General features: G+C 42.2%; 1 protein-coding gene across 4 annotated transcripts in view; it reads left to right on the top strand.

Moving 5' to 3' along the window:
* Positions 1 to 26,179, top strand: part of CCDC18 (coiled-coil domain containing 18) — a 63,286-nt gene that overhangs the window by 32,032 nt on the left and 5,075 nt on the right. For 3 of the 4 annotated variants that reach the window (XM_075936552.2, XM_075936553.2, XM_075936554.2), the window contains 9 exons: positions 1,481 to 1,644; positions 6,249 to 6,462; positions 8,966 to 9,065; positions 11,278 to 11,394; positions 12,725 to 12,868; positions 13,675 to 13,878; positions 15,469 to 15,606; positions 16,741 to 16,941; positions 21,648 to 22,891. In XM_075936552.2, the coding sequence (XP_075792667.2) occupies positions 1,481 to 1,644; positions 6,249 to 6,462; positions 8,966 to 9,065; positions 11,278 to 11,394; positions 12,725 to 12,868; positions 13,675 to 13,878; positions 15,469 to 15,606; positions 16,741 to 16,941; positions 21,648 to 22,163 (1,798 nt within the window). In that variant the 3' untranslated portion in view covers positions 22,164 to 22,891. Of the gene's footprint in view, positions 1 to 1,480; positions 1,645 to 6,248; positions 6,463 to 8,965; positions 9,066 to 11,277; positions 11,395 to 12,724; positions 12,869 to 13,674; positions 13,879 to 15,468; positions 15,607 to 16,740; positions 16,942 to 21,647; positions 22,892 to 23,096; positions 23,099 to 26,179 lie in introns of those variants that run through there. The other variant, XM_089780535.1, reaches the window with a different exon arrangement.

Genomic DNA, 26,179 nt, shown 5'->3' on the forward strand with positions numbered 1-26,179 from the left:
GAAGGTCGTTTGCCATTTTTCTCCCATCCCAACACCAGCTCTGATGCTGCCAGTCCTGGTTGGGCTCCCAGTCATGTGACTGTATCCCCCTGCCACAGGGCTTCCAGCTATGCATCTGAAGCCTCCTGCCATGCAGCTCTCAGCCACTCTACAGGGCTCTCCCAAGTGATCGGCCCACTTCCTGCTTCAGGGCTTCCCCAAGCGGTCAGACTGCCCCCTGCTGCATGATTACCCATGTCACTGGAGCCCCCTCTTACGAGCCATGCCCCTGGGGTCTCCTACTCTCTGCCACAGGGCTCCCAGCTGCGCCACTGGACACCCCTGCTTAGGGGCTCCCTGTGCTCCCAGAACCCTCTGCCATGGGGCTCCTGGCTGCCCAAACAGAACTCACCATGCCCACGAAGCCTCCTGCCACTGGGCTCCCTGCACTGCCTGATTGCCCCTGCCGCAGAATTCCCCATATCCCCAGGGCTGTCTGCTGAGGGGCTCCCAGCTGTGCCACAAGGCACCCCTGTGCTGGGGCTCCTGGCTGTACTGCAGGACTCCTGACACCAACAGGCCTCCCCTGCTATGGGACTCTGCAGGGCTACCATGCCACAAGGCTCTCAGCCACTCTGCCAGCCCTGATCTTTGCGAGAGTCACGGCAGTGCTGCAGGACTTCCTGCACTGGATGGAGGATCCCGGACAGACTTCAGAATAGCTGCCTTAAAAGGGCAATGCCTGCTGTGCTCTTAAAAGGGCAACTTTTTTTTTTTTTTTTTTTGTGTGTGTGTGTGTGTGTGTGTCAACAACTTTTTTTACACTGGTCCCGAGAATTAAAGGAGCTGCGACTGTTTTTCAGCCCTGGTCAGTTCCTTTTTTTCCCACCTCCCCCCCCCCCTTCCTCTCAGCAAGTTTTGCTGCTATTTTTGGGGGGAAGGGGAGGGACGTGGGTTTCTCAAAAATCAAAAAGGGGGGCGTGCTGCCAAAAAGTTTGGGAACCACTAGTTTAATTGTTATATCACTCTGTAGAGAGCTAATATGCCACAGCCTTTTGTATAAATGTCTCCGCTTGTGTTCACTGCATACACAAAGCATTGAACCAGGTATGAAAATAGTAATCTGTCACAGGGTGACTGGCTCCTTCTAGGCAAGATGGGCTCAATTTCACCTTTGGGTAATCTGCTACCATTCAACTGAAGGTTTGGGGTCAGGTGAAAAGCACTTGCTCCTTATAGTCTGAAAAGCACCTGCTCCTTATAAAGGCACTAAGAGGTCAGTTCACTTCCTCTAGAAGGAGCAGAGAAAAGAACCCAGCTGTTGCATGACTCCTAGGCATTTGGCCTCGTGAGTGAGTACTGCAGGGAGCAAGAAGGCTCCTGCACTAGTCTCTGGAATAGAGCAAGGACCTGGAGGTGCACAAGAGGTGAGGGAAATTATATTGTCTTTATTTTTCCAATTGTAATTTGTTTACTCTGCTTCCTCTTGTGTTTTATTCAGGCAGATTAAGCTGGAGATGGATCAGTGCAAGGATGAGCTAATTGGTATGGAGAAAGAACTAATACATTTAAGACGAGATGGAGAAAATAAAACTGTACAGCTAAGTCACTTAGAAATTACTTTGGAGCAGACACAGTCAGAACTAAATAAAAAAACACAACAAGGTAAATAATTTACTAGGTGTAAAACTTTTATCTTTAAGACTTATTTGCTTATGCTTTATGAATTAAATTAGATTCCCTCCCCCCTCCCATGCCACTTATTTTGTAGTTCAGTTCAAGGAACACAACATATGAATATTTTGACTTTTCATAACCTTTCAGTTTGTAAAGATCTGGGTAATAAAATGTTATAGGGGCTTCTTCATTTTAGGTGGGCTTCTGCATATTCCCACCTATGGGATGTGCCCTTTCTCCATGGAGCTTCAGGTACATGGAAGATCAGTGTTGCCAATTATCAGGCTACAATGGCCTAATATCAGCTTCAAATTATTTCTCATTACAATAAATTCCATCATGGACATGAAGATATTGAACAATTACATCAGTAAGGACAAATTCCTACTGAGACTTGCTCAGCTCTCTTGTTACAATCTTGGTCCAATCTTAGTCTCTGGATGGACACCTGTTTCTTCTGATTGTATCCAACTGGTGAATTCCACATGCTTCTATGTCACCTTCATCTGAGTAATGAGTAACTGCTGGTAGCTCTGCATCTTGAAGGCAATCCCAAGTGCATACCCATGACCAACATACTTCTTTGGCACTCTGGTTAGTCCCCATAATCAGTGATGCAGCCTCCCTGTGTCCCCATTTGCTTAAATATATTCTCCTCCAGACTTCAAATGCTTATTGAACTGGCTTCCAAGTTACACCCTTCAGGAATAACATGGTAATAAAGTAAGGCACATAGACTGAACAGTGAGATTTTTATCAACAAACACTTTGCTCTTAAAAAGGGACAAGAGGACTATAGATAGTTGGAAAATAGCAAACACTCAGTCTTCGTTTACACTGCAGCTTTTTTACACAAGAAGCGTTTTGCAGAAGAGATCTTCTGCTAAAACTTCTTGCACAAAAGCACGTCCAGACCTCAAAGCACATTGCAAAAGCGATGTTCTTTTGTGCAAGAGAGTGTCCACATTGCATGGACACTCTAGTGCAAGAAAGCCCTGATGGCCAGGGCTCGACAAATAATACAATCTACTCACCCGTGGCGAGTAGATTGCAACCTGGAAGATCGCCGGACAGCGCGGCTGGCGAGTGGGGCTCACCGTGGTTCGTCGAGTCCTGCTGATGGCCATTCACAGAATGGCCACGAGAGCACCTGTGCTTTTGCCAATAGGAGTTTCTTGTGCAAAAACCCCTCCGAAGTGTCCACACATGCCTTTTTGCTGTAGTGCAACATGGAGTTATTGCTCGCGGGGAGAGGAATAACTCTACTGGCAAAAGCCCTCTGTTCTGCCAATTTACTTGCGCAAAAATGCGTTTGAAGTGTGGATGCGTCGCAGTTTTTGCACACAAACCTTGTAGTGTAGACGTAGCCTTAACCACAATCCATCTCTGTTGATTTCACCATCCCTATGAGTGCTGGATGTGGTCTGAGTCCTTATGCGGGGCAGCCCTTCTGGGCTTCTTGGCCTGGCTGTCTTGCTTCTAGCTTTCTTAGAAAATCACCCCTTCTTAAAACTGACCATGTCTCCTGAGTCCCTATGTGCTGCAAGCTTGGGATGGGGACATTCCAGCTCCAACTCCCATAAGCTTTTATGTAAAGAGATAGTCAAAATCAGTGGCCCTGCTGGAAGGAAATCCATTGTTCCATTAGGGAAGAGCTGTTCAATGTCAGTGGCACTTAAGTGCTCTGTGTCTGCTTTTCAGCCATTGTGTGTCAACAAGTTATCAAACCTCAGCTACAAAATGATGCTTTAGACCACAGTGAAGGTTATACTCAGAAATGACATTCACAAAACAGAATGGAATTCATAAATTGACACACAAATATCCCCTAAAGTGTCAGAACCTCTCAATGCAAAAGATGTATAATTTCATATCACTGTCAGACTTGTTTACTTAAAATGTTTGTGTGGGAGAAAATCACTACCTGTGCAAAGTCTTGTCTATAGGCTTCCATAGAGCATTGATAGAGTTAAATAAGATGTTTAAAAAAGCACCTAAACTGTTTGTAGTCATTATGGATCAGTGTGAAGAGAATGCCATTTTCACTTAGGCTATGTCTAATCATAACATGTATGATTACCTGCCCTGTGGGCGGGTGGCGTATGTGTGCACCTGTTGCAAGGAGCTCCTGACCCTCAGAGACCGAGTTCAGGCTTTGGAGGCCAGGGTGGCTGAACTGGAGGAGCTAAGGGAGGTAGAGAGCTATGTTGATGAGACTTTCCGGGACACTGTAGTACAGTCCCACCTCCAGGCTGAGAGCCCTAGTGCTCTTAAGGAGGATGAAAGTCTCAAGGGAACAGAGCATTCAATGGGAGCAGAGGGAAATCATCCCGTAGTTGGGACTCTCCTCTCAGAGGATGTTGTGGTATCCTCTCGCACTGAGGATACCTCTGAGGGGGAGGGAATGCCAGTTAGGAAGAGGCAGATGTTAGCAGTGGGTGATTCGATCATTAGAAACATAGGGTATGTCTACACTACCCCGCTAGTTCGAACTAGCGGGGTAATATAGGCATACCGCACTTGCAAATGAAGCCCGGGATTTGAATTTCCCGGGCTTCATTTGCATAAGTGGGGAGCCGCCATTTTTAAAACCCCGCTGGTTCGAACCCCGTGCAGTGCGGCTACACGGGGCTCGAACTAGGTAGTTCGGACTAGGCTTCCTATTCCGAACTACCGGTACACCTCGTTTCACGTTTCACAAGGAGTAATGGTAGTTCGGAATAGGAAGGCTAGTCCGAACTATCTAGTCCGTGCCGCGTGTAGCCGTGCGGTACGGAGACCGCACTAGCGGACATTTAAAAATGGCGGCGCCCGGCAAGATGCAAATGAAGCCCAGGAAATTCAAATCCCGGGCTTCATTTGCAACTCCGGTTGCCTATATTACCACCCTAGTTCGAACTAGGGTGGTAGTGTAGACATACCCTTAGGTATTATGCTGTTTTACTAAACTCCCACATTTAGGAATATGAAGAGGCCAACTCAAAGAAAGCTTGCTTAACAATAAGTGGCTCTTCTTTTGATTGTCAGCATGGGTCCCATCATAGGTGTGTATGAGCCTTAGGTACACAAGTTCAGAATCTTTTTAAGAGAATAGCCATCACAGCCATCTGTGCTTCCTATGTCTTTTCATGCTAGGGCATAAAAGCAGTGCAGCTGTGACCCTGCCTCAGGCTGGATCTACGCAACAAAGTTAAGTTGATGTAAGGCAGATTACATTTATGTAATTATGTCAGTGTATACACTACACTTTCTCTTATTGACATAAGTGCTCTATTACACCAGTGTAACTCTACCTCCACAAGAAGTATTGTGCTTATATTGGTGTAGTTAGGGCCACAAAGAATCTGTGTTAGTCTATTTCTACATCATCTATTGACAGTCCTGTCAATTTCACAACAGGAGCCATGAAACTGAGAAGGCTCTGCTATTTTGTAATAATGGAGGACATGAAGTTTTTTCTCCTTGTCATGGGGCGAGCACTCACCCCCATGACATCTCCTGCTGGTCGCTTTGGGGATGAGCTGTTCAGCCCTGGAGCACGCCCTTTCAGCTAGTGTCTTGTCTGCTGTTACCTATTTTTCCTCCAACTCTATGTTAGGATCCGCTCCCACCTAGACTATGGTGCTTTCCGCTCTGGGTACTGCCTTGCTATAGTGCCCCCACACTCTGGAGTCCTCCAACTCTCTTTGCCCACCGTACCTCAGGGCAAACTGCCATCTGAAATGGCCACTCATTGTTGGCAAAGGGGTGTGGACTTGCTGCTTCTGCCTATCCTCTCTATGTCTCTCAGTACCCTCAGGCCTTGCTTCAGGTCCTGCAACCTAAGAACTTACCTGGCAAAGACCTTCCTCAGCTCTGCTGCCTGCCTTTCCCCAGCCCTGCTCTAAGTCAGGAAGTCTCTAGCTTCCCTAGCAGCCAGGTCCCTCCTGCTCCAAGGCTGGAGCAACAGTGAATCTGACTCCATCCTTCCAGGAGCCTTTACTTATACTGCCCTGGGCTGGACCCTGATTGGCCAGTTCCTGCCACAGCTGCTGGTTTCACAGCTCCACTGCTCCAGCCCTCTCCCAGAGCTAGCTTTTTACCCTTAAAGGGCAGTACAGGGCAGACGCAGCATCACACCCCTCTTGACATTAAGAAACCTTCATGCTTTTGTATAGGACCACAAGGAGCCACAGAGCACTCATGTGGCCCCAAAATCTCCAAAACTTTACTATTTATAACATTTTGTGTTTACACAAAAATAAGCAAACCTGAAGTGGGATTCACACTTACTACAACATCTTTGTTGGTAGAATAACCCTTCTTGAGTGTTGCCTCTGCATTTTCTGACTAGTCACTTCTTACAGTTCAACTCTCTTAAAGACTAAGGTTAGCACAAAGAACTGAGGAGGCTGGGGAATGCATAAACTTCATAGCTTCACAAATGGATTGATTATGCAGTATTGAATGGGATTTTGCTTGTCTAGAATGTCTTTAAAGCTCAGTGACCTTTGGGGTGGGCACATACTGCAAGTATTAATGTATAGAGGCTACACTTAAAGAACCAGTTATTGGAAGGTATCCTTGTTTTTAAATTTCTATTCACATTATAGTGAGTGATCTGGAAGATAAGCTGTTGCAGAGTGAGACTGGGAAGAAGGAAGCTTTACACAGAGTAGAAGAGCTAGAGGCTGAACTACAGAATGCCCGTAGAGAATTAAAAATCACTTTGAGACAGCTACAGGAACTGCGAGATGTGCTACAGAATGCACAGTTAACTCTGGAGGAGAAGTATGCTGCTATCAAGGATTTAACAGCTGAACTTAGGTGAGCAAACTCCTATTCACGCCTTGAAGACATAATCCTAGTGGCATAATTTTTGTTTGTTTGTTTTAGAAACAGTGAAGTATGCCTCATTGTCCTTGGATAACTCATTGAAATAGTTTTTCAAATTAGTGGGAAATCTCTATTCTGAAGGTCATAAAATGAATTCAGGCTTTTTTACTCAGTTCAAAGTTTACCTATATTTTTAAAATAAATCAGAATGAAATAAAGAACAAAGGCAAACATTTTCAAATGTGTTTGCTTAAAATTACACAGCTACATTCATATTTAAACACCTAAAACATAAGTGGCCATATTTTTAGAGATGCTAAGTAGCCAAAGTATCCATTAAAATAGGTGCCCAACACTCTGAAAATCAGGATACGTATGTTTAGAGTTTAATTCAGTTTGCTCAGTCAAGCACTCTAAATGCTTCTATAGCTAAGAAATCATAGGACTGGAAGGGACCTCGAGAGGTCATCGAGTCCAGCCCCCCGCCCTCAAGGCAGGACCAAGCTCTGTCTACACCATCCCTGACAGATGTCTATCTAACCTGTTCTTAAATATCTCCAGAGAGGGAGATTCCACCACCTCCCTTGGCAATTTATTCCAATATTTGACCACCCTGACAGTTAGGAATTTTTTCCTATTGTCCAATCTAAACCTCCCTTGCTGCACTTTAAGCCCTTTACTCCTTGTCCTGTCCTCAGAAACCAAGAGGAACAAATTTTCTCCTTCCTCCTTGTGACACCCTTTTAGATATTTGAAAACCGCTATCATGTCCCCCCTTAATCTTCTTTTTTCCAAACTAAACAAGCCCAGTTCATGAAGCCTGGCTTCATAGGTCATGTTCTCTAGACCTTTAATCATTCTTGTAGCTCTTCTCTGTACCCTTTCTAATTTCTCCACATCTTTCTTGAAATGTGGCGCCCAGAACTGGACACTGTACTCCAGCTGAGGCCTAACTAGTGCAGAGTAGAGCGGCAGAATGACTTCACGAGTTTTGCTTACAACACACCTGTTGATACAACCTAGAATCATATTTGCTTTTTTTGCAACAGCATCACACTGTCAACTCATATTCAACTTGTGGTTCACTATGACCCCTAGATCCCTTTCCGCCATGCTCCTTCCTAGACAGTCGCTTCCCATCTTGTATGTATGGAACTGATTGTTCCTTCCTAAGTAGAGCACTTTGCATTTCTCTTTATTGAACTTCATCCTGTTTACCTCTGACCATTTCTCTAACTTGCTAAGGTCATTTTGAATTATGTCCCTATCCTCCAAAGAAGTTGCAACCCCACCCAGTTTGGTATCATCTGCAAACTTAATAAGCGTACTCTCTATCCCAATATGAATGATGTCATAGCATGAGAATACTATAAAATGTATTTTAAAATAAAGTTTTAAATTGACAACTGTAATTTCAAATTCCTGGTTGAGAAAGGGTCTTCCTGTGAGTTGCTTTGCTGATATAGAAGGCAAACTTATAGCATCATTATTTTCTGTCTCTCCATCTTCCATCTCTGATGCTTATGCAAAGTCACTAGGCTGGGGGAAAGGAGCCTTTCATTTCCTGAGTTACCTACTCTTTTTCCATCTGTTTATATTAGGAATATAAAATCCTATCTAATCAGTTTACCAGTTAAATGTTAAGTTTAAACAGTTAACCAATTAAGTGGGATCCCGTGGGCAGAGGGCTGCTCCAGCCCAGCTGGAGCTGCTGTCTCCTGGCCCTTCAGAGCTGCCTTCTTCCAGCCCTACACTAGTAGGCAGGCTGTTCCCATGAGCCACTTAACCTGTTACTATAAGCATCATCTGGTAAGGGTGATGCTTACCAGTTACCCAATCACATCTCTAGTTTATATATCTCAGTTTTGGCTTATAAAGGCTTCAGTTAATAGTTTTCCATGTAAAAGTGCCTTTTCACTCTTCTCATTGCACCATTTGCTGCAGTATGCTCCATCCTTTCTCTTATCTCAACTGACCCAGACAAACCATATGAAAGCAGGAGTGGAGCATGAAACCGCATCTGATACCAGGTTGGGGACAAAAAGGATGATAAGTAAAGCTGAAAGAAGCTACCATTAGGTCAGGCAAGAAGGAGAAGCAGGGGTTTCAAGAGATAAGGAAGTGCCAGCTAGGGCACTGGGGGCATTACTCTCTCCTTTTAAGTACTCATGTATCCCAACTACTTTCAGATTTCTCCTCTCCAAAATATAGAGTCAGAAGCAGGGGTCCCCTATGTCATCATCACAGCAGCGAGGCAGAAACTGCTCAACCAAGAAGTTGGGATTGATAATGCTAAGTTTGATCACAGATAAATTAATAAACATCTCTAAAAAGAAAAATCATCTGGAGTTTTAGAATATAAAGTTTATCAGACTCATGAAAGCTTGATTTGTTTTATTTTTTATTTTTTGAATCTGGGAAGGGAATTGGTGAGATCTAGATTTATAAAGGAGAGAGAACATTTGCACTGTTTATTTTTATATGGAAATTGCAGGTATTGTAAGGGTGAAATTGAGGACAGAAAGCAAGAACTTCTTGACATGGACCAAGCACTGAAAGAACGGAATTGGGAATTGAAACAAAGAGCTGCTCAGGTTAGCTCTTTCTAAGTATGTTACCAGAATATCCTATAGAGTGATTTATTTAAAGTATTAACAAGTCCAGCATTTACTAATGCTCAAATGTTAGCTAAGACCTCTCACTACATTTCAAGAAATGAGGACTTTTTGAAATCAGTTAATTTATCCTAGCTACATATTGTGTTCCTGTTCAAGGGGTTCTGTGTCTGTTTGCCTACCATTGAGGCATTTGTAGAGAATATGCCTAAATTTTTCTGTGAGCCTTTGTGAGATTTTCACCAAGTGTTGGCCAAACTATTGGACTCTTCATTAAAGCCTCTGGAGGAATTTTCTCTTTGTCATCTGCCCCAAAGTCTGTTTATCATGGCAGTTAGATTAGCTAAAATTGCCTATGAGCGTCAAGCTTAAATGGCTTCACCTTTCTCACCCAACATAATATGAAGGTAAGGTAGTAGTATCCTTCCATATTAATTCATAAAGTGGTCATTTTCCTCAAGTCATCCACATTATCAGGCCAGGTGGCACACTTGGATGCTAAGAGGGCCACTAACTATTACTTTAATAGAACAGAATCTTGCTGTAAATCCCCGAGACTTGTATTCTTTTATAGCAGTACAGTTATGGCGCAGGCAATTTCCTATCAGAATTTGACAAACTGGATTAAGACCTGTATTTAATAATGCCTTATCAGTCAACTGGTATCCTGTCCTCAATAGTATCAAGCACATTTGACTGTTTGGGAGCAGTCTTGGAACATGCTTTTGTAATGTTCCTGTTGAGGAAATACGTAGGGCTGCTGAGTGCAGTTTGATCTGTATTTTTTCATAATTTCAGTCTTGAAGTTTCAAGATCTGAAACTCAGGCCACATCTCCACTTAACAGAGGATCGTACTCTGGTGATCAGTCTTCCGGGGTTCAATTTAGCCGATCTAGCGAAGACCCGCTAAATCAAATGCTAAGGGCTCCCCTGTCAGAGCCAGTTCCCTCCACTGTCACGAGGAGTAAGGGAAATTGACGGGAGTGTTTCTCACGTCAGTCTCTTGCTATGGAGACAGCGCCAAGCTCTGCTTAAGATACATTGACTCCAGCTGTGTTATTTACATAGCTGGAATTGTATGCCTTAAGCCCACCTTCCCCCCACAGTATAGACCTGGTCTCAGCAGGAGAACAGTCCAACTGTCATTGTTTAAATAGTCTTCTCAAAGCCTCCTCATTAGAGAATTGTTACTGCCTGTCATTCTCCCAAAAATGGGGGTTTATAATGACAGTACTCAAAAAGAGAAAAAGAAGGGTTACTGCAGAGTTTCAGTTGGAATCTAATGAAGTTGAAGGAACTGAGGGTTCATGAAGACCATTCATAATGTCACCTGTAAAGCCTGTAGCTTGAGATGAAGTCCATGTGGCTCCCAATAATCAAAGCATTTTTTTGCTTTAGTGCATTAGGAAGGTACATTCCAATAATGAGGATCTATACTGACAGTCTACACAAAGAACTCAGGGTAAAGCTGAGTAACCATTCTGTCTTAGGGTACATCTACACTTGCTCCCTAGTTTGAGTTAGGGATTCAAATGTAGGTGACTGAAATTTCTAATGAAGCAGGGATTTAAATATCCTGTGCTTCATTAGCATGATCTTGCCGGTGCATTACTCCACTCAACAGCTGATTCGAACCAGGAAGTGCGCACTGGGACGCATTAGTTCAAACCAAACCCCTTGATTCAAACTAACATTACTCCTCATTTTTTGAGGAGTAATGTTACTCCACGTTAGTTCAAACCAAGGGGTTTGGTTCAAACTAACACGTCCCAGTGCGCACTTCCTGGTTCGAATCAGCTGTTGAGTGGAGTAACGCGCCAGCAAGATCATGCTAATGAAGCGCAGGACATTTAGCAATTTTGGTCACCTGCATTTGCATCCCTAGCTCAAACTAGGGAGCAAGTGTAGATTTTGAGTTGAGGTTTCAAGATATGTTAAATTATGGAATTAGAATTGTTTTTCCCTTCTCTCTGAGTTTTTGGCCTCTAATAATAGATTTCTAAATGCCAGACCATTCTTAGGTCTGTTTCACTGATTACACTTAGGACCACATTTTCAAGACTAAAAGGTATTAGTTTTATTGGGTGTAATGAATTCTTTTGTGTTCTGTAAAATAATATTTCTAAAATTCTAAATAGTACTTCAAAACAGTGTTGTTGATTTTTTTTTTTATTCCTTTCTTATATTTAGATTACCCAGCTAGATATGACTATTCGTGAACACAGGGGAGAAATGGAACAAAAAATAATTAGATTAGAAGGCAGTTTGGAGAAAACAGAGTTAGAAATTAAAGAGCGCAATAAACAGGTATTTTTATTAATGTTTTAAAATAAAGTTTGGCTAGCATGGCAGAATGAATAACTCGTGTCTGCATGAGATTGGATGTAGGCAAGAGCCTGCCCTAGGCTAAGACCAAATTGATGTTAATAGTTTGGGGGTTTCTGAGTTTTTTGGAAAAACATCTGATGAAGTGGGTCTTTGCCCAAATAAATCTGGTAGTCTTTAAGGTGCCACAAAACTCCTTGTTGTTTTTGCGGGTATAGACTAACATGTCTATCCCTCTGATATTTATTTTTTTGGATTTTTTTTTTTAACCAGAGAAATAATTTGGGGTTCACCAGTTAAAACTAATTTTTTAAAAACTGCACTATGGAAAGAGAAGGCAGCCTTTTTACTTACTATAACAGAACTGGGCAAAATACAGCCAGGGACCAGATCCGGCCCCCCAAGCCATCAGATCTGGCCCACAGATGCAGTGGGGAACACCAGTCATACTCCCTGCTTGCTCATGCCCCTCCCACACCACTTGGAAAAGTGTCTGCCGCAGCTGTTTCTCTTTCTCAGCTGTGAGGATAGGGGATTGGGGAGTGGTGTTTCACAGGCTGCCTGCCCCCAGCACATCCCCATTGGCTGATTCTAGAAATCAGCCAATGGGAGCTGCCAGTTTGAAGAATAGGGAGTGTGCAAAGCACCTCCCCTCAGGCTCTTAGTCACCAATGCACATGGCCCCTGCAGTCTGGGTGCAGGCCAAGCAGGGAAGCTGCTTGAGAACCCTGCTGGTGAGGAGTTGTCCAGGTAAGTCTTCTGCCAGAGCCTGCCTCTGATACCCCAGCCCCTCTCTTCCCCCAGCCCACTGCCCCCGCACTGTTGCTTCCCTAATCCACATAAGCCAAACCCTGTTGCTTCCCTAATCCACATAAGCCAAGTCCATAACCCCTCCCAGACCCTGCACCCCATCCCTTGCCCAAGGTCACAACCCAAACCCCTCTGCACCCCAGTGCCCCAGATCTCAACTGTCTCCTTCACACAACCTCTGTTCCAGACCCCACACTTCCTCAATTAATGTCATGGAAGAGTGCAGCCCATGACCACTTTCCAAAATCTTGGAGTGGCCCCCCATTAAAAATTATTGCCCATCCCTGTCATAAATGTGCTCCTTAAATGATTCTTTAAAATAGGACAATACGTTGGTAAAATTATCAGCAATTGGTAAGGGGATGCAGAACTTCTTCTAACTTGGTAAGGGGATGCAGAAGTAGAATCAGAACTTCTTCTAACTTTTGAATTTGATAGGATTTTGTGGTGTCCCTTAAGAAAAAAGCTTGTTCTGCTGACTTTAAATGTTTTTTGTATTTAGATTGAGAATTTAGATTGCAAACTACAACATTCTAAAGATGAGCTTCGTGATAAAGAGTTTGAACTGCTCCAGAGAGATCAAGAAATAAATCAACTAAAAAAGGAAATTGAAAAAAAACAATATAGAATAACAGATATTGAAAAAGTAAGTTTTTTTTCTCAGATAAATCTGCTTTTCCAATTACTTATTAGGGTACTCACTGAACATTCTTTATATTCAGTCTAATAGATTGTTAGGCTTTCTAACCAATAAACAGCAGAAGAAAGTTGTCTTCTCATTTTATGTAATGCATTCAGGAAGGTTTGGTTTTTCTTCTAGTGAAATTATTTGCTGGAGTTCTTGGCTGAAGTTTATTGTATTTTCTTTATTGGATTGAGATGGCATTGGTATAACCAGTTGTTTAGAAACAGCTGTGTATAGATCCTTCTTGTCTCCCTTCCAAAATAGGGTTCCATGCTTTTCTCCTGTTGTTTGTCTGCAGAATCTTGAATCCCATAAATTAACCCAGATTCCAAAGCGCACACTATAACTTTGCTTTAGGTGGAACTGCTGATTGTTTCAAGTGATAGCAACCTTCTGATTTAGCTTGGAAATGGGTTTCATTGAAATTCATTTGAAAAGGCAAAACATTAAAAATCTAATTACTTTTTACATGGTGCAGAACTAGCTTGTGGAACTTATTGCCACTAGATATCAATGAGACCAAAATCTATATGGGTTTCAGAAAAAAAGTAGACATTTAGAAGTATAATGAGAACACACACATTGTATCCTATCTGATTTATTTTATGAGGGATATAAACATTTATGCTTCAGAGTATAAACCCAACACTAATTGATGTGAGTTAGAAATAACCTTCTGTTATTGGCAAGTTACTTCATAAATGTTCCCTGTAGGATTTCTTGTTCAATAACTGTTTTCTTTAATTTAAATTATTTTCCCATTACAGACCGTGAAAGATCAGGAGAAGTGCATTGCAGACCAGTACAAGGAAGCATTAGACTTAGGTCAGCAGTTGAGGCTAGAACGAGAACAGATGCAGCACATTCATTTGGAGCTGTTGGAGACTCGCCGGCTGTTGGTTCAAGCTCAAAGAGAGAGAGACAGACTCTCACAAGAACTAGAAGAAATGAACCATCTGTCTCGAGATAAGGTGACCAAACATGTAACACTCAAAATAGCTTTGTTTTTAGTGGCAGTGGAGTTACCCACTGAAAAATGTTGATTTTAGAGAATGGAGTATACAGTTTGATGTATAAAGTTGTCAGTATTGATACACATGCTTACTTTTGGATTGACAGGGAATGTTGTGATTTTTTCCCCTTTAATTTAATAATAATAAGGACAGATTGTTTAATTGAGTTTCAATTCCCAAAAACATACTTTTGATAAGATTTCAAATATTTTGTGAGTGTCTGTGAATCCCAAATGCCCTAATTTAAAAATATTGATGACTAAAGGAGTTTTTTTGGTAAGTGGGTTAGGTCCATTTGGTACATAGAACGTAAAGGAAGTAATTGAAAGATTCACATGTAAAATCTAACTACTAGGAAGTAGATTGAGGCTGTTTCTTGCATGGGAGCCTCCACCCATTTACCTTTTTTCCTTCTCCCTGCACAGGAGACAAACTCAGATGTGGTTCCTGAGCTCTACTTAACATGATACCTCTTAGTGCCCCAGAGATATTAGCCACCTCAAAGAGGGTTGGGAGAAGGGACATGCATGATGTATCTTCTTAGGAAGTGATCATGAACCACTTCATCCCCATTGTGCTTCAGAGGGATTGTGCTTCCCTTAAGCATATTAGCATTGTTCTGCTCCTTAATCACTGTGTCTTCCTTTTCAATAAAACCATACAAAAATGTACTGTATGTGCATGAGACTCAGTCTTAACATTTAGCCTCTGCTGCTCGCTGGGGATAATTCAGGAAGGGATTATTTTAAAAGCTATAACTGAGCCTTGTGTATTGTAACTTTATTGCAAAGCAAGACACAGTGATTAAAGAGGAGAAGAATGCTCATTTGCTTGAGATACAGAAGATCTGGATTCTAGTCCTGACTCTTGCTGATGAACTTCATCTCTCTACCACTCTTCCTCGTTTATAAAATGAGTAGAATGCTTACCCTACCCCCTAGAGATGTTATGACAATAAATATATCAGTGTTTGAGAGGTGCTCAGATACTGCAGTAATGGTAGCCATAGAAATACCAAAAGAGAGTAACTCTTACAGGTTATGATAAAATATTTTCAACAGACATGACATTTGTGACAGTCATTAGTCTTGGGAAATATCTACTTGCAGAGCCACGCTGTCTTTGCTGAATCTATTAGTATTCATCCAAAGCAATGCTAACACAAGATTTTTTTTTTTTTTTTAAAAAGTTAATTTGTAAGAAACTGATTTGAATAATAAATAAATCCTAATTTCTAATGATTTCATAACCATTTGGGATTATTGTCTATGATAGTATATAATGTGACCACTTTTATAACACAGTATAAAATATACTGGTGCTATTCAACTGACTTGGATTGCATTATAAACTAACTAAAAAGAAATTGATTGTGGCTTGCTGAGTTCTATTTCTTGCTATGCTACTATGGACAAATGAGGAAAATATTTAACCATTCTGTGCCTCACTGCATAAAATAGCAAAATAGTGTTCAGTCTTAATCTGGGTATAAGATTCCATATTAGTGGAAAGTTCCATCTACATTATTTATTATATGCTATCTTACAGGAGGCTCGGGCAAACCGTTTGGCAGAAGAACTGGGTGCTGCCCAAGCACGTGAAGCTCAGTTACAAGCAAAAATGCAAGCTGAGATAAAAAATCTTTCATCAGAAATAGAATCATTAAAGGAGGCTTATGAGCAGGAGGTAAAAGATAAAACTGAATTGACCCTAGCATTTTACTGTATTGTGCTACATGCGTGTCTTTCCTCAACTTGTTCATTCTAATTTTTGTATGTCCATGGGCAAAATGACTTTTGTAACATTCACCAATATTGAGGTGATACATTGGTGCATGTACCTATCTGATCTTACCTGAAGTTGTGTGTAAATAGGAATGAATGCCTTCAGCCATTGCACATTAGACTAGCCTTAGCATTCTATATTAAAGGAACTAAACCATTCTGAAAGTCCACCCAACTGTTAATAGCTGGAGCTGACAGTCTCTTCACAGACAATTTCATCCAAAATTACTTAATGTATTCACAGTTGTTGTGATCAGGCAGCTGTTTCACCCCCAACTATTCTGGCTTCTCATTCCACAAAGTCACAGGCATCCTCAGCAGCATTCATAGCACAGATCCCTAGTAAGGACATTAGTAAAGCAGGGACTTGGTCATTGATGCACACATTCTCCTCCCACTGCACCATCACTCAGCATTCCAGAGATGCCAAATTTGTCCAGACTTTCTACAGAGCACGTGTACATGATTTCTAATTCCCCCACCTTTTCCAAATGCTTTGGAGTCACTTAGCATGGAATGCATATGTGCAGTCATTCGAAGAAAAAATGGTTCCTAACCTTTCATAATGGTTGTTTTTCAAAATGTGTGGCACATGCCCATTCCATGAGCTGCCCTCCTGCCCCTCTACATTAGTTTTCCTGAAAGAAGAAATGGAGGAGGCACTGAGTCGGCTGTGCATTTTTTTCTGGTGTTATCAGTTTGCAGCAGCAAAAGACACTTGAGCTGCTCTGACAGGTACCAGTGAGGGGGGGAAAAATTCTCATAACTGCTCTGAGAATGTACACAGCTGGCATGGAATGGACATGTGCAACACATCTCCAAGAACAACAGTTAAGGAAGCTTAGGAACCATTTTTAATTAGTCAAATCCTGAAGGTGTGTCAAGCACCTTGATGATGTGTCGATGAGCTTTGAAATTGTTATTTTCAACCCTTCCAGTCTATACTCATGTAAAATGAGAGAGAATAGTGTTAAGGAAAGTTGTCCAAAAACAAAATCTGTTTAATTTTTCTCACTTTATTTCTTAAAACTTATAGAAGCTTGCACATAACACAAATCAGGAAAAGTGGCAGATGTCTACAGACAGCCAGAAATCTGGCTCTCATCATCTAAGTGGACAATTGCAGCAGGTGAAGGAGGAGTTAGAAGAGGCTCAGGACACTGTCAATAATCTGCAGCAGCAGCTTCAGGCCAGAAATGAAATGGTTCAAGCTGCAAATGAAGCACTCCTTGTGAAGGTGAGTTAACACAACAGTGTGGTGTATGTGAGATATTTAAGGCATCTGTAGGCAAAAACAATGGCTCCCTTATGCCAACAGAAATTAAGAAAACGATAAACTAATTACCCTTTTTTAAATTACCCTCTTTTGCTTCATGTTTATTTTCACAAGGAATGAAAAGTACCTAAAAGAGTTATTGTATAGGCCTAGAGTTTTACTCTGCCACTTTGAAGAAGTGGATTTGAGGAGCAGCAGGAGGATTACACATGCTATATAAATGAATTGTGTGAGAGCAGTTCAGTCCACAATGAGTTAATATACATATACATATCTTCTAACTCAAGTCTTTTTGTTCTATGCAAAAATGTCTAAATGAAAGACCAATCTGTGTTTTATAAATGTAAAAAACCTTAAGGAAATTTATTATTGTGTATATATATTGTAATAATAGTAGTTCTGAGTTAGTCTGTAACAGGAAAAACTTAAAAAATAACAAATAGTCTAGTAGCGCCTTAAAAACTAAATAGTTACAAGAGGCTGATAAGAATCATTAGCATCTCCATTGTTTGGTTGATAGGTTAAGTCTTAGGATGTGGAAGGTAGTGTGGGAGCAAGCCAATGTCCTTGTTCATTTGCATACGAATTAAACTTGTAAATGAAGTGAAGTTCCAATCCTTCTCTGTGTATTTGGCTTGTGGAATCTGCCCGAAACAAAACTGTGACTTGGAGATCCATTAATGAGTGTCCAAGTAGATTAAAGTGTTCTCCAACAGGTTTTTGTGTGTTGTCTTTGCGTGTATCTGATTTCTTTCCCATAGAGACTGTCCAGTTTGGCTAATATATGTGGCAGTGGAGCGTTGTTGGCATTTGATGGTATACATCACATTAGTGTATGTGCAGTTAAATGAGTCTCTGATTTGGTGGCTGATGTGTTTGGGTCCAGTGATGAAATTGCTGGTGTAGATGTGTGGGCAGAGTTGGCACCAGTGCTGATTGCAGGGGTGGGTTCCTGGATAATTATGATGGAAGTGTGTTGTGTGGTTATTGGAAAGATTTGTTTGAGGTTAGGGGTTATCTGTAAACGGGGATTGGCCTTTCCCTCAAGGTCTCTGAGATTAACTGGTCATTTTCCAGGTGACAGGTTAGGTTGTAGATTGTTGATAATGCGTTGAAGGGGTTTAAGTTGTCGACTGTAGGTGCTGACAAGTAGAATTCTGTTGTTTTCTCTTTTTGGCCTGTCTTGAAGTAGTTCATGTCTGGGTACTTTTTTGGCTGTTTTTTCACTTCTCCGGGTGCGTATTTCAGTTTTATGAATGCTCTATATAGATCCTGTTGGTGTTTGTCTCTGTCTGTGGGATTGAAGCAAATCCAGTTGTATCTTAGGGCTTGGCTATCTACAATAGACTGAGAAATGTGTCTGGGATGGAAGCTAGAGGCATGAAGGTAAGTGTAGTGGTTGGTAGGTTTCCAGTATAGGGTGGTGGAAATTTGTCCATTTAATTGTATTGTAGTGTCAAAGAAGTGGATCTCTCGTGTGGACTGATCCAGGCTGAGGCTGATGGTGGGGTGGAAGTTGTTGAAATCCCTGTGAAATTCTTCAAGGATCTCTTTCCTGTGGGTCCATATGATGAACATGTCATTGATGTAGCATAAGTAGAGTAAGGGGGCTAGGGGGCAAGAGCTGAGGAAACGATGTTCAACGTCAGCCATAAAGACGTTGGCATGTTGTGGTGCCATGTGGGTGCCCATGGCTGTGCTGCTGACTTGAAGATACAAATTGTCTCCTAATTGGAAGTAGTTGTGAGTGAGGACAAAGTTGCAGAGCTCTGTAACCAGGTGTGCAGTGCTGTCATCGGGGATGGTGTTCCTGATAGCCTGTATTCCGTCTTCATGTGGACTATTGGTATAAAGAGCTTCTGCATCCATGGTGGCCAGGCTGGTGTTTTCAGGAAGATTATTGATGTTTTGTAGTTTCCTCAGGAAGTCGGTGGTGTCTCGAAGAAAGCTAGGAGTGCTGGTAGCATAGGGTCTGAGGAGAGAGTCAATATAGCCAGATAATCCTTTTGTAAGTATGCCAATGCTTGTGATGATGGTTGGTCTGGGATTTCCAGATTTGTGTATCTTGGGTAGCAGATAGAAAACTCCTGGTCAAGAAATGGGGGGGTGGGCTGTTAGTGAAAAATTTGGTCCTGACCGCTAATTTGAACCCTGGAAGATCGACAGCGGTAGCTTCAGTCTTCCTCTATAGTGTAGACATACCCTCAGATACTATAACCCTGAGAGAGATAATGGTACTCTACTGCTAGTCCTATTTCTAATATACTCCCCACTCCCCCTAGTTACAACTTTGAAAGGAGAAAGGCCATATTTCAGTTTCCTGTTCAAGTCTGTTGATATTTGAGGTATTGCTTCACTGCTTCTCAAATTCCAATTAGTTCTCCCAACTGCCTCAAACTTATGGTTTTGATTTTCTTTATTAAAATTTTTGCAGTGACTGTTGGCAAGAGGCTTGTCTTTTTTATACTGATTTTTGCTGCTTGTAATAGCTTTTGCAGTATGTGCATTTTTCAGACTTTTCTCTTCACAAGTATTTACATTGTGCCTGATAGATTATGGCAGTGATGGGCAACAGATGTTGATGAGTGTGCTGCATGAGCGGCTCTTCTTCATCTCAGTTGGCTGCAAAATTGAAATCTATGACCGCAAGAATAAGATTAAATACACCACATGTGATTCTCCTTCTTTATCATGCCTTTTCAGCACAAAGTGATCCATTATTAGGGGCAAATTAAATTGTCAGCAAAAGTACATAAAGTAGCAGAGAGTGTACATGACTCTCACAGTATTGTGTGCAGTCAGCATGCACCTCACGCACGCTCTTATTTTAAATGTATGTTACTTCTCATTTGCCAGGGGCTGCTAACCCATTCTCCGCTGCAGATTAGGGATATAACCAATTAACCAATAAGAAAAAGCTTATAGGTTAATGCTATAGACTACAAGTATTTCCCCCCCCCCACACACACACGTAGAGTACATTTTTTAGCAGGCTAGCCAGCAAGCTGGCTCAGTCCTGGCTTGTGGTGGGTCCAGGACCTACCCCTGCCACAGCTCTGCCATTTAAAGTGTATTAGGAGCTAGGCTGGCAGGCAACCTGGCTCAGTTCTGGCTCGCGCCAGGTCCAGGAGCACAGACTCCACACCCAGACAGAGCTGCTGCCACCATGCGCTGCTTCCTCTGTATCAGAGGCAACAGCATAGGGCGACAGGCAGCTGGTCCGCAAGGGGAGCCGGTTTTTAAACTGGCTCCCCTTGCAGACCAGCACCTGCCTGGCATCCCACGCTGTTGCTTCTGGTACAGACAGTAGCAAGGAGTAGCAGGGGGCCCCTCGGAAGTGGAGCCGGAGTACACTAGCTGCCAGCCCAGCCACCAGGTGCTATAGAGTAATCAACTAGCCAATAAGAATTCATGAGGTTACTTGACTATTCAATTAACCAATATTTAACATCCCTACTGCAGGCCTCACACCCATTCCACCCCTTCCCTCAAATCCCCACCCAGCCTCTTCCCTGCCTCCTCCTACGAGCGTTCTCCATTCCTTCATGACCTCCCTTACCAGCATTTCCAGAGCACCATGAATCTGCTGATTTGTGCCCCACTCCCATTCCTTCCCTCCCTCCTAGAGCTTGAATGCTATGAATCAGATTATTTGTGGCAATTAAACACTGGGAAGGTGGTGAGGAGGGGTGCAAATCAGCTGATTCTCAGCGCACTGGGAGGGAGGGTTATGAGTAGGTAAGTGCAGGGCACACAGCATGTAAAAGGCATTGGGGAAAGGGAGATGAGGGGTATATGGGCCATATGTAGAACCCGTGGGCTTCAGATTGCCCACCACTGGACTATGGAGTTTTTAAGTCCCAGTAAGTCATCTTTTTCATTCAGAAATATTATTGATGAACTATAGCTGTCACTGAGGATTGTTAACTCTAATAAAATTTCTGTTTTTATGGCAAACATTACTTCTCTCTCCTACACTCCAACTCTAGCTGAGGGATTCCTTCATGAATGTGCAACATGTGAGTCTCAGTTAATTCCCCTCCCTCCTGTCTGGGTGGCAGTTGTTTCCCACTGTTTTATTGGATGTCCCAAATGGGACATCTTAGTGTGACTCTCTTGTTCTGTAGAGTTAAGATGGTAATCATTCTCTGTTTTTTTTCATTTGGGAAATATTTTTTTTTCAAAGGATGAGTCTTTGAAGCCAGAAACATGGCAGCACACTATTGTATTGAGAGATGCTTATAGTGAGACTGCCTTCCACATAATATTCCATGCATTTATACAGGCAGTCCCCGACTTACGCGGATCCAACTTAAGTCGGATCCGCAGTTATGAACGGGGCTGCTCCAGAGTACACGGACTGCGGGACTTCGCGGTCCTGCCGCCCGTGTACTCTGGGGCTTTCTCTGCGTCTCCCTGGTCTGCAGACCAGGAAGACGCAGAGCAAAGCCGCGGAGGGGCTCGGGCAGTGGGGCTGCCCCGCTGCCCGAGGCCTCCCCTCTCCCCCACGCAGCTTTGCAAAGCTGCGGGGAAGCCGGCAGCGAGGCAGCCCAGGCGCGCCCAGGTGTTGAGAAATGTATTTACACATGGCAAAGACTATAGAGGATAGTTTCATTAGACATTATCATTTTTTAAAAGAACAACATATTTGTTTTATTGTACTATAGGAATCTGAAGTAGTGAGATTACAAACCAGAATTGCCGGGCATGAAAGAACAGAAGGCATCAAGAAGCTACCCATCCCACTTGTATTATCATCTCATACGCTCTTTGATGCTCAAGAACAGGATTCTTCCAAACATACTTCATACTTCAAACATAGAAAACTGCGTCGTTCAATAAGTGCTAGTGATCTAGGTATTAAAGATGATGATTCTCTAGACACATCAAAAACCATGTTAAAAGACTTCAAACAAATGGTTACATTACAACCCACAATGATTTCAGAGAGTCAGAAGGACTTTCTTCATACTCCATCAGACAGTTTGAATGAATCTTTATTTGATCATTTCACATACCCTGAAGATGAAGATGTGCCATCAAACAGTAATGACTTCCAAACGCTTAGTGGAATGCTAAAATATATCAACAAAGAAATGAGGAAGTCTGAAAATGCTTCTGTACAGATATTATGTGGCACAAACTTAAAAGAAAATCAAGAATGTGATTCTGTGGTACAGTAATTCTTAATTTAATTGTGACTCTGTTTATATAGGAATGGTTCGTTAACATTTGTATCTATTAATGGCTGCGAGTTCCAAAATGTATCCAGAATGTGGATCACATTTTAGTGAGACCAGTTAATAGATCACCATCTTACCCACCAGGATTTTTAAAATTAAAGGTACACTTTCAAGTAACTAAGGCCCAAAATTTAACTTTTTATTTAAAACATTTGCACATATAATAGGCCAATTTCTGGTCTCAGTTTCACCAGGATAACTCCACTAGCTAATGAACTACTTCCAGATCATATTGATGCAAATGACAACAGATTTCCATACTTCATGTATGTTGTTGGCATTTCAAAAAATAGAATTTTTTAAAAAATTTTCCCCTTATAACAGTGCAGACTTGAACACAGCACTGTTCAAGGTGAAATTTTTGTTTGTCTATTGTTTGGTGCCTTTAAAATCTTGCACAACATAACTGTTGCTAGAAGTAACTCCTAACAGCCAACACTTCCATATGGGAAAATGAAACCTATTTGTAAACCAAATGAAACTGACTAGTTCACTTTCACTATTGAAGCTAAGTGAAATGCAGAATACAAATGACACAACTGGAGAAAAAAATGATTTTTCAATTACTTACAGTTCTAATAGCATTATGATAATGCTGCTAATGACATTAAAAATTGTTTATATAGACAATGTATAATCATTAAATAAGAGTATTTCTTTACAAATCATTCTGCTTAATTTGTTTTCTTATTTACAAGACTACTGTGTTTGTATCCATATCAAAGTGCTATAAAAGTAAGTTAGTATGGAGTTTGAGCAACTGTTGGATACCTATAGACTAGAGAGAGATACTTTAGTCTATGAGCCTTTTGTACTATATTATGTATCTAAATGCTGGCATCTATGGATTTCTAGAGAAATTCTCTCTTATAGTGGTAGAAATTACTGTATTAATTAACACCTATTCATGTTTCTATTTCAGTTTTCTAGATGTGCAAAGGACTGGACATCAAACATGGTGTAACTAATTTATTTTAATGTTTGATCAGTTTCATAAAACAGACCTTATTTAAGAAAAAATCTATAAAGAGATATTACTGCAAGACTACCCTCAATGGATTTTGATCTAGTAAATTAAACAAAGAAGTTGAAAGTAGTATTTGTACTCAGAATCTTAATTTAACTAGCAAACATATCTATATCAGGGACAAAGATTGTGAAGAAAGACTATCACCAGTCTTGAACCATAAGTAGAATTGTTGGCAACACAGCATTGCATTCAAAGAGGAAATTTTAATATAGTAGTGTTGTACATAATTAAATATATTGATTGTATATTCCAACCCTCTTATTTTTCCCATTTTAATTTTAATATTATTGCTCTGAAATAATTTGTATTGTAACTTTGATTTAGTAATAAAGGGTCTTTTTTAAAGTTTTTGTGAGTTGTAAAGATAAATTTAGGTGGCCCTTTGTTACGTGGACTTTGAAAATCAGAGACCTTAATCTTTATATTTAAATTCTACCTAACAGTATTCCTGAGTCATTGCTTTATTAGCATTTTTGTTGAGAATTTTTTCTTGAGTGTTTTGCAAATGTACTGTTACTGACAAAGAGGCTTTTCCTTTAAACTGTCAAATATAAGACAATTTGGAATACAGGCAGTCCCCGGGTTACGTACAAGATAGGGATTGTAGGTTTGTTCTTAAGTTGAATTTGTATGTAAGTCAGAACTGGTGTCCAGATTCAGCCGCTGTTGAAACTGACCAGCAGCTGACTACAGGAAACCCGAGGCAGAGCTGCTTTGTCCCGGGCTTCCTGGAATCACCCGCTGATCAGTTTCAACAGCGGCTGAATCTGGACGCCTGGGACAGAACAGCTGGGGTGCTGCCGGGTAGGTCCCCACAGCACCACACCTCGGCGCTGCGGGGACCAACCCAGCAGCACCCCAGCTGATCTACCACAGGTGTTTCCAAGTCAGCCGCTGCTCAAACTGATCAGCGGCTGATTCCAAGAAGCCCGGGGCAGAGCAGCTCTGCCTCGGGCTTCCTGTAGTCAGCCGCTGGTCAGTTTCAGCAGCGGCTGACTTGGGGACGCCTGGGGCAGAGCAGCTGGGGTGCTGCCGGGTTGGTCCAGTAGCACCGGTGCTGCGGGACCAACCCGGCAGCGCCCCAGCTGTTCTACCCCAGGCTTCGGCGAGAAAAGCCTGGTCTGCTGGCGGGGGGTGCACTAGCTGCCCCCCCCCTCCAGCACTAGCTGCGCCCCCCCTCCCCCCAGCCGACCAGGGAGATGCGGAGCAAAGCCGTGGAGGACGCGGGCAGCGGGATCGCGGTGCCTCTCAGCAGTCCTGCCGCCCGCGTCTCCCTGGTCTGCTGGGGGGGGGGGGGGGGGCGCAGCTAGTGCGTGCCCCCCCCCCCAGCAGACCAGGCTTTTCTCACCACGGAGGACGCGGGCGGTCCCGCCGCCCCTGTCCTCCGCATCGAGAAAAGCCGCTCCGCGTCTCCCTGGTCTGCTGGGGGCCCCGCCCCACAGCTGACCAGGGAGACGCGGAGCGGCTTTTCTCGCTACGGAGGACGCGGGCAGCAGAACTGCCTGCGACCTCCACAGTGAGAAAAGCCTGGTCTGCTGGGGGGGGGTGCACTAGCTGCGCCTCCCCCCCCCCAGCAGACCAGGGAGACACGGAGCAGCTTTTCTCGCCGTGGAGGATGCGGGCGGCGGGATCGCGGCACGTCTGGGCGGTCCCACCGCCCGCGTCCTCCACGGAGAGAAAAGCCTCGTTCGTATGTAGGGATCCGACATAAGTCGGATCCACGTAAGTCGGGGACTGACTGTATAGGTGAAGCATAATATTCAGTCAAGATTTTAAACTAAGTTTTGATTGTCTAACTTTCACAAGTAGGTTCATTCATCTTTTAACAGAGAGTAATTCAAGCCTCATCCTGCTCTTTTGAAAGTCCATGGGAAAGTTTCATGTGCTTCAATTGAGGCAGAATAGTGCATTTAAGCTGTCTTATTTTAAATAGTTTAAAATAGACTTGAAGTTATGTCATTTGGTTTTTGGCTTCTCAAAAATCTCTCAGCTTAGTCATTAAAAATGTCTTCATTATGCCCCTACTCTCTGAAGTTTAAAAAAAACAATAACACTGATATATAGAGGTCATATACAACAAATCTAGGATGTAAGGGGACAGACCTTCATGCCCTAAAGTCTACCATGTGTTCCTGAATCTATGCAGTTGAGATTCCAAAACTTTATAGCATTAAATACTCTCAAAACCAGTCACTAAAAATATACTTGCATGAAAAATACATCAGCATAGCTATTGGCAATGAAAGTATTTCAGAAGAGCAGAAAATAATATAATTCAGTTAAGGATTTTAGGCCCAAGTGTACACACACAGAAATCCTTAAGGGTGCATTTCAGCCAGCAAAACTAGCACTTGTGTTTCAGCAATTATGCAGAGAGCTTAAGCATTTTTACCACTGTCAAGAAAACCTGCTCCACCATTGCAACTACACCATTGCTGGCAACTCCTGAAATACAGATACTACAGCTACAGATTTTGCTCACATAGTCAAGGCCTAAATACACAAGGTGCATGTTCATACAGTTCCAAATAACTATGATTACTTGTTTTGGCTATTAGGAAAGATTTGTGCAGTGTAACAAAAGGACTTAGTTTACTTTTGGAAATAACTACATTTTTTATAGTTTTTTAATCAAGCCATTTGTTTCCCTATAGAATAATAATAATAATGTTTTTAAAAAAAACCTATCTGAACTGTCTTGGCCAGTGTGATAACTGAACAACTGTTGAAAAGATGTAAACCATTTTTCTCTAAACAAGCCAGTTGGCCTTTAAACTAATAATTTGTGTGCCAAGTTTCAGACAGCCCTCTTTTAAAACAATAGAATGTGAAACCCTTCAAACCAGGATTTCAAAGGGAAAGTCTAACCTGCCCTTCATTAGAGTTGCATTACCACATCATAGGTTGTATAAAGCCTAGCTTGCCC

Source organism: Pelodiscus sinensis, chromosome 9, assembly GCF_052426305.1.
Source record: "Pelodiscus sinensis isolate ZL-2025 chromosome 9, ASM5242630v1, whole genome shotgun sequence".
NCBI lineage: Eukaryota > Metazoa > Chordata > Testudines > Trionychidae > Pelodiscus > Pelodiscus sinensis.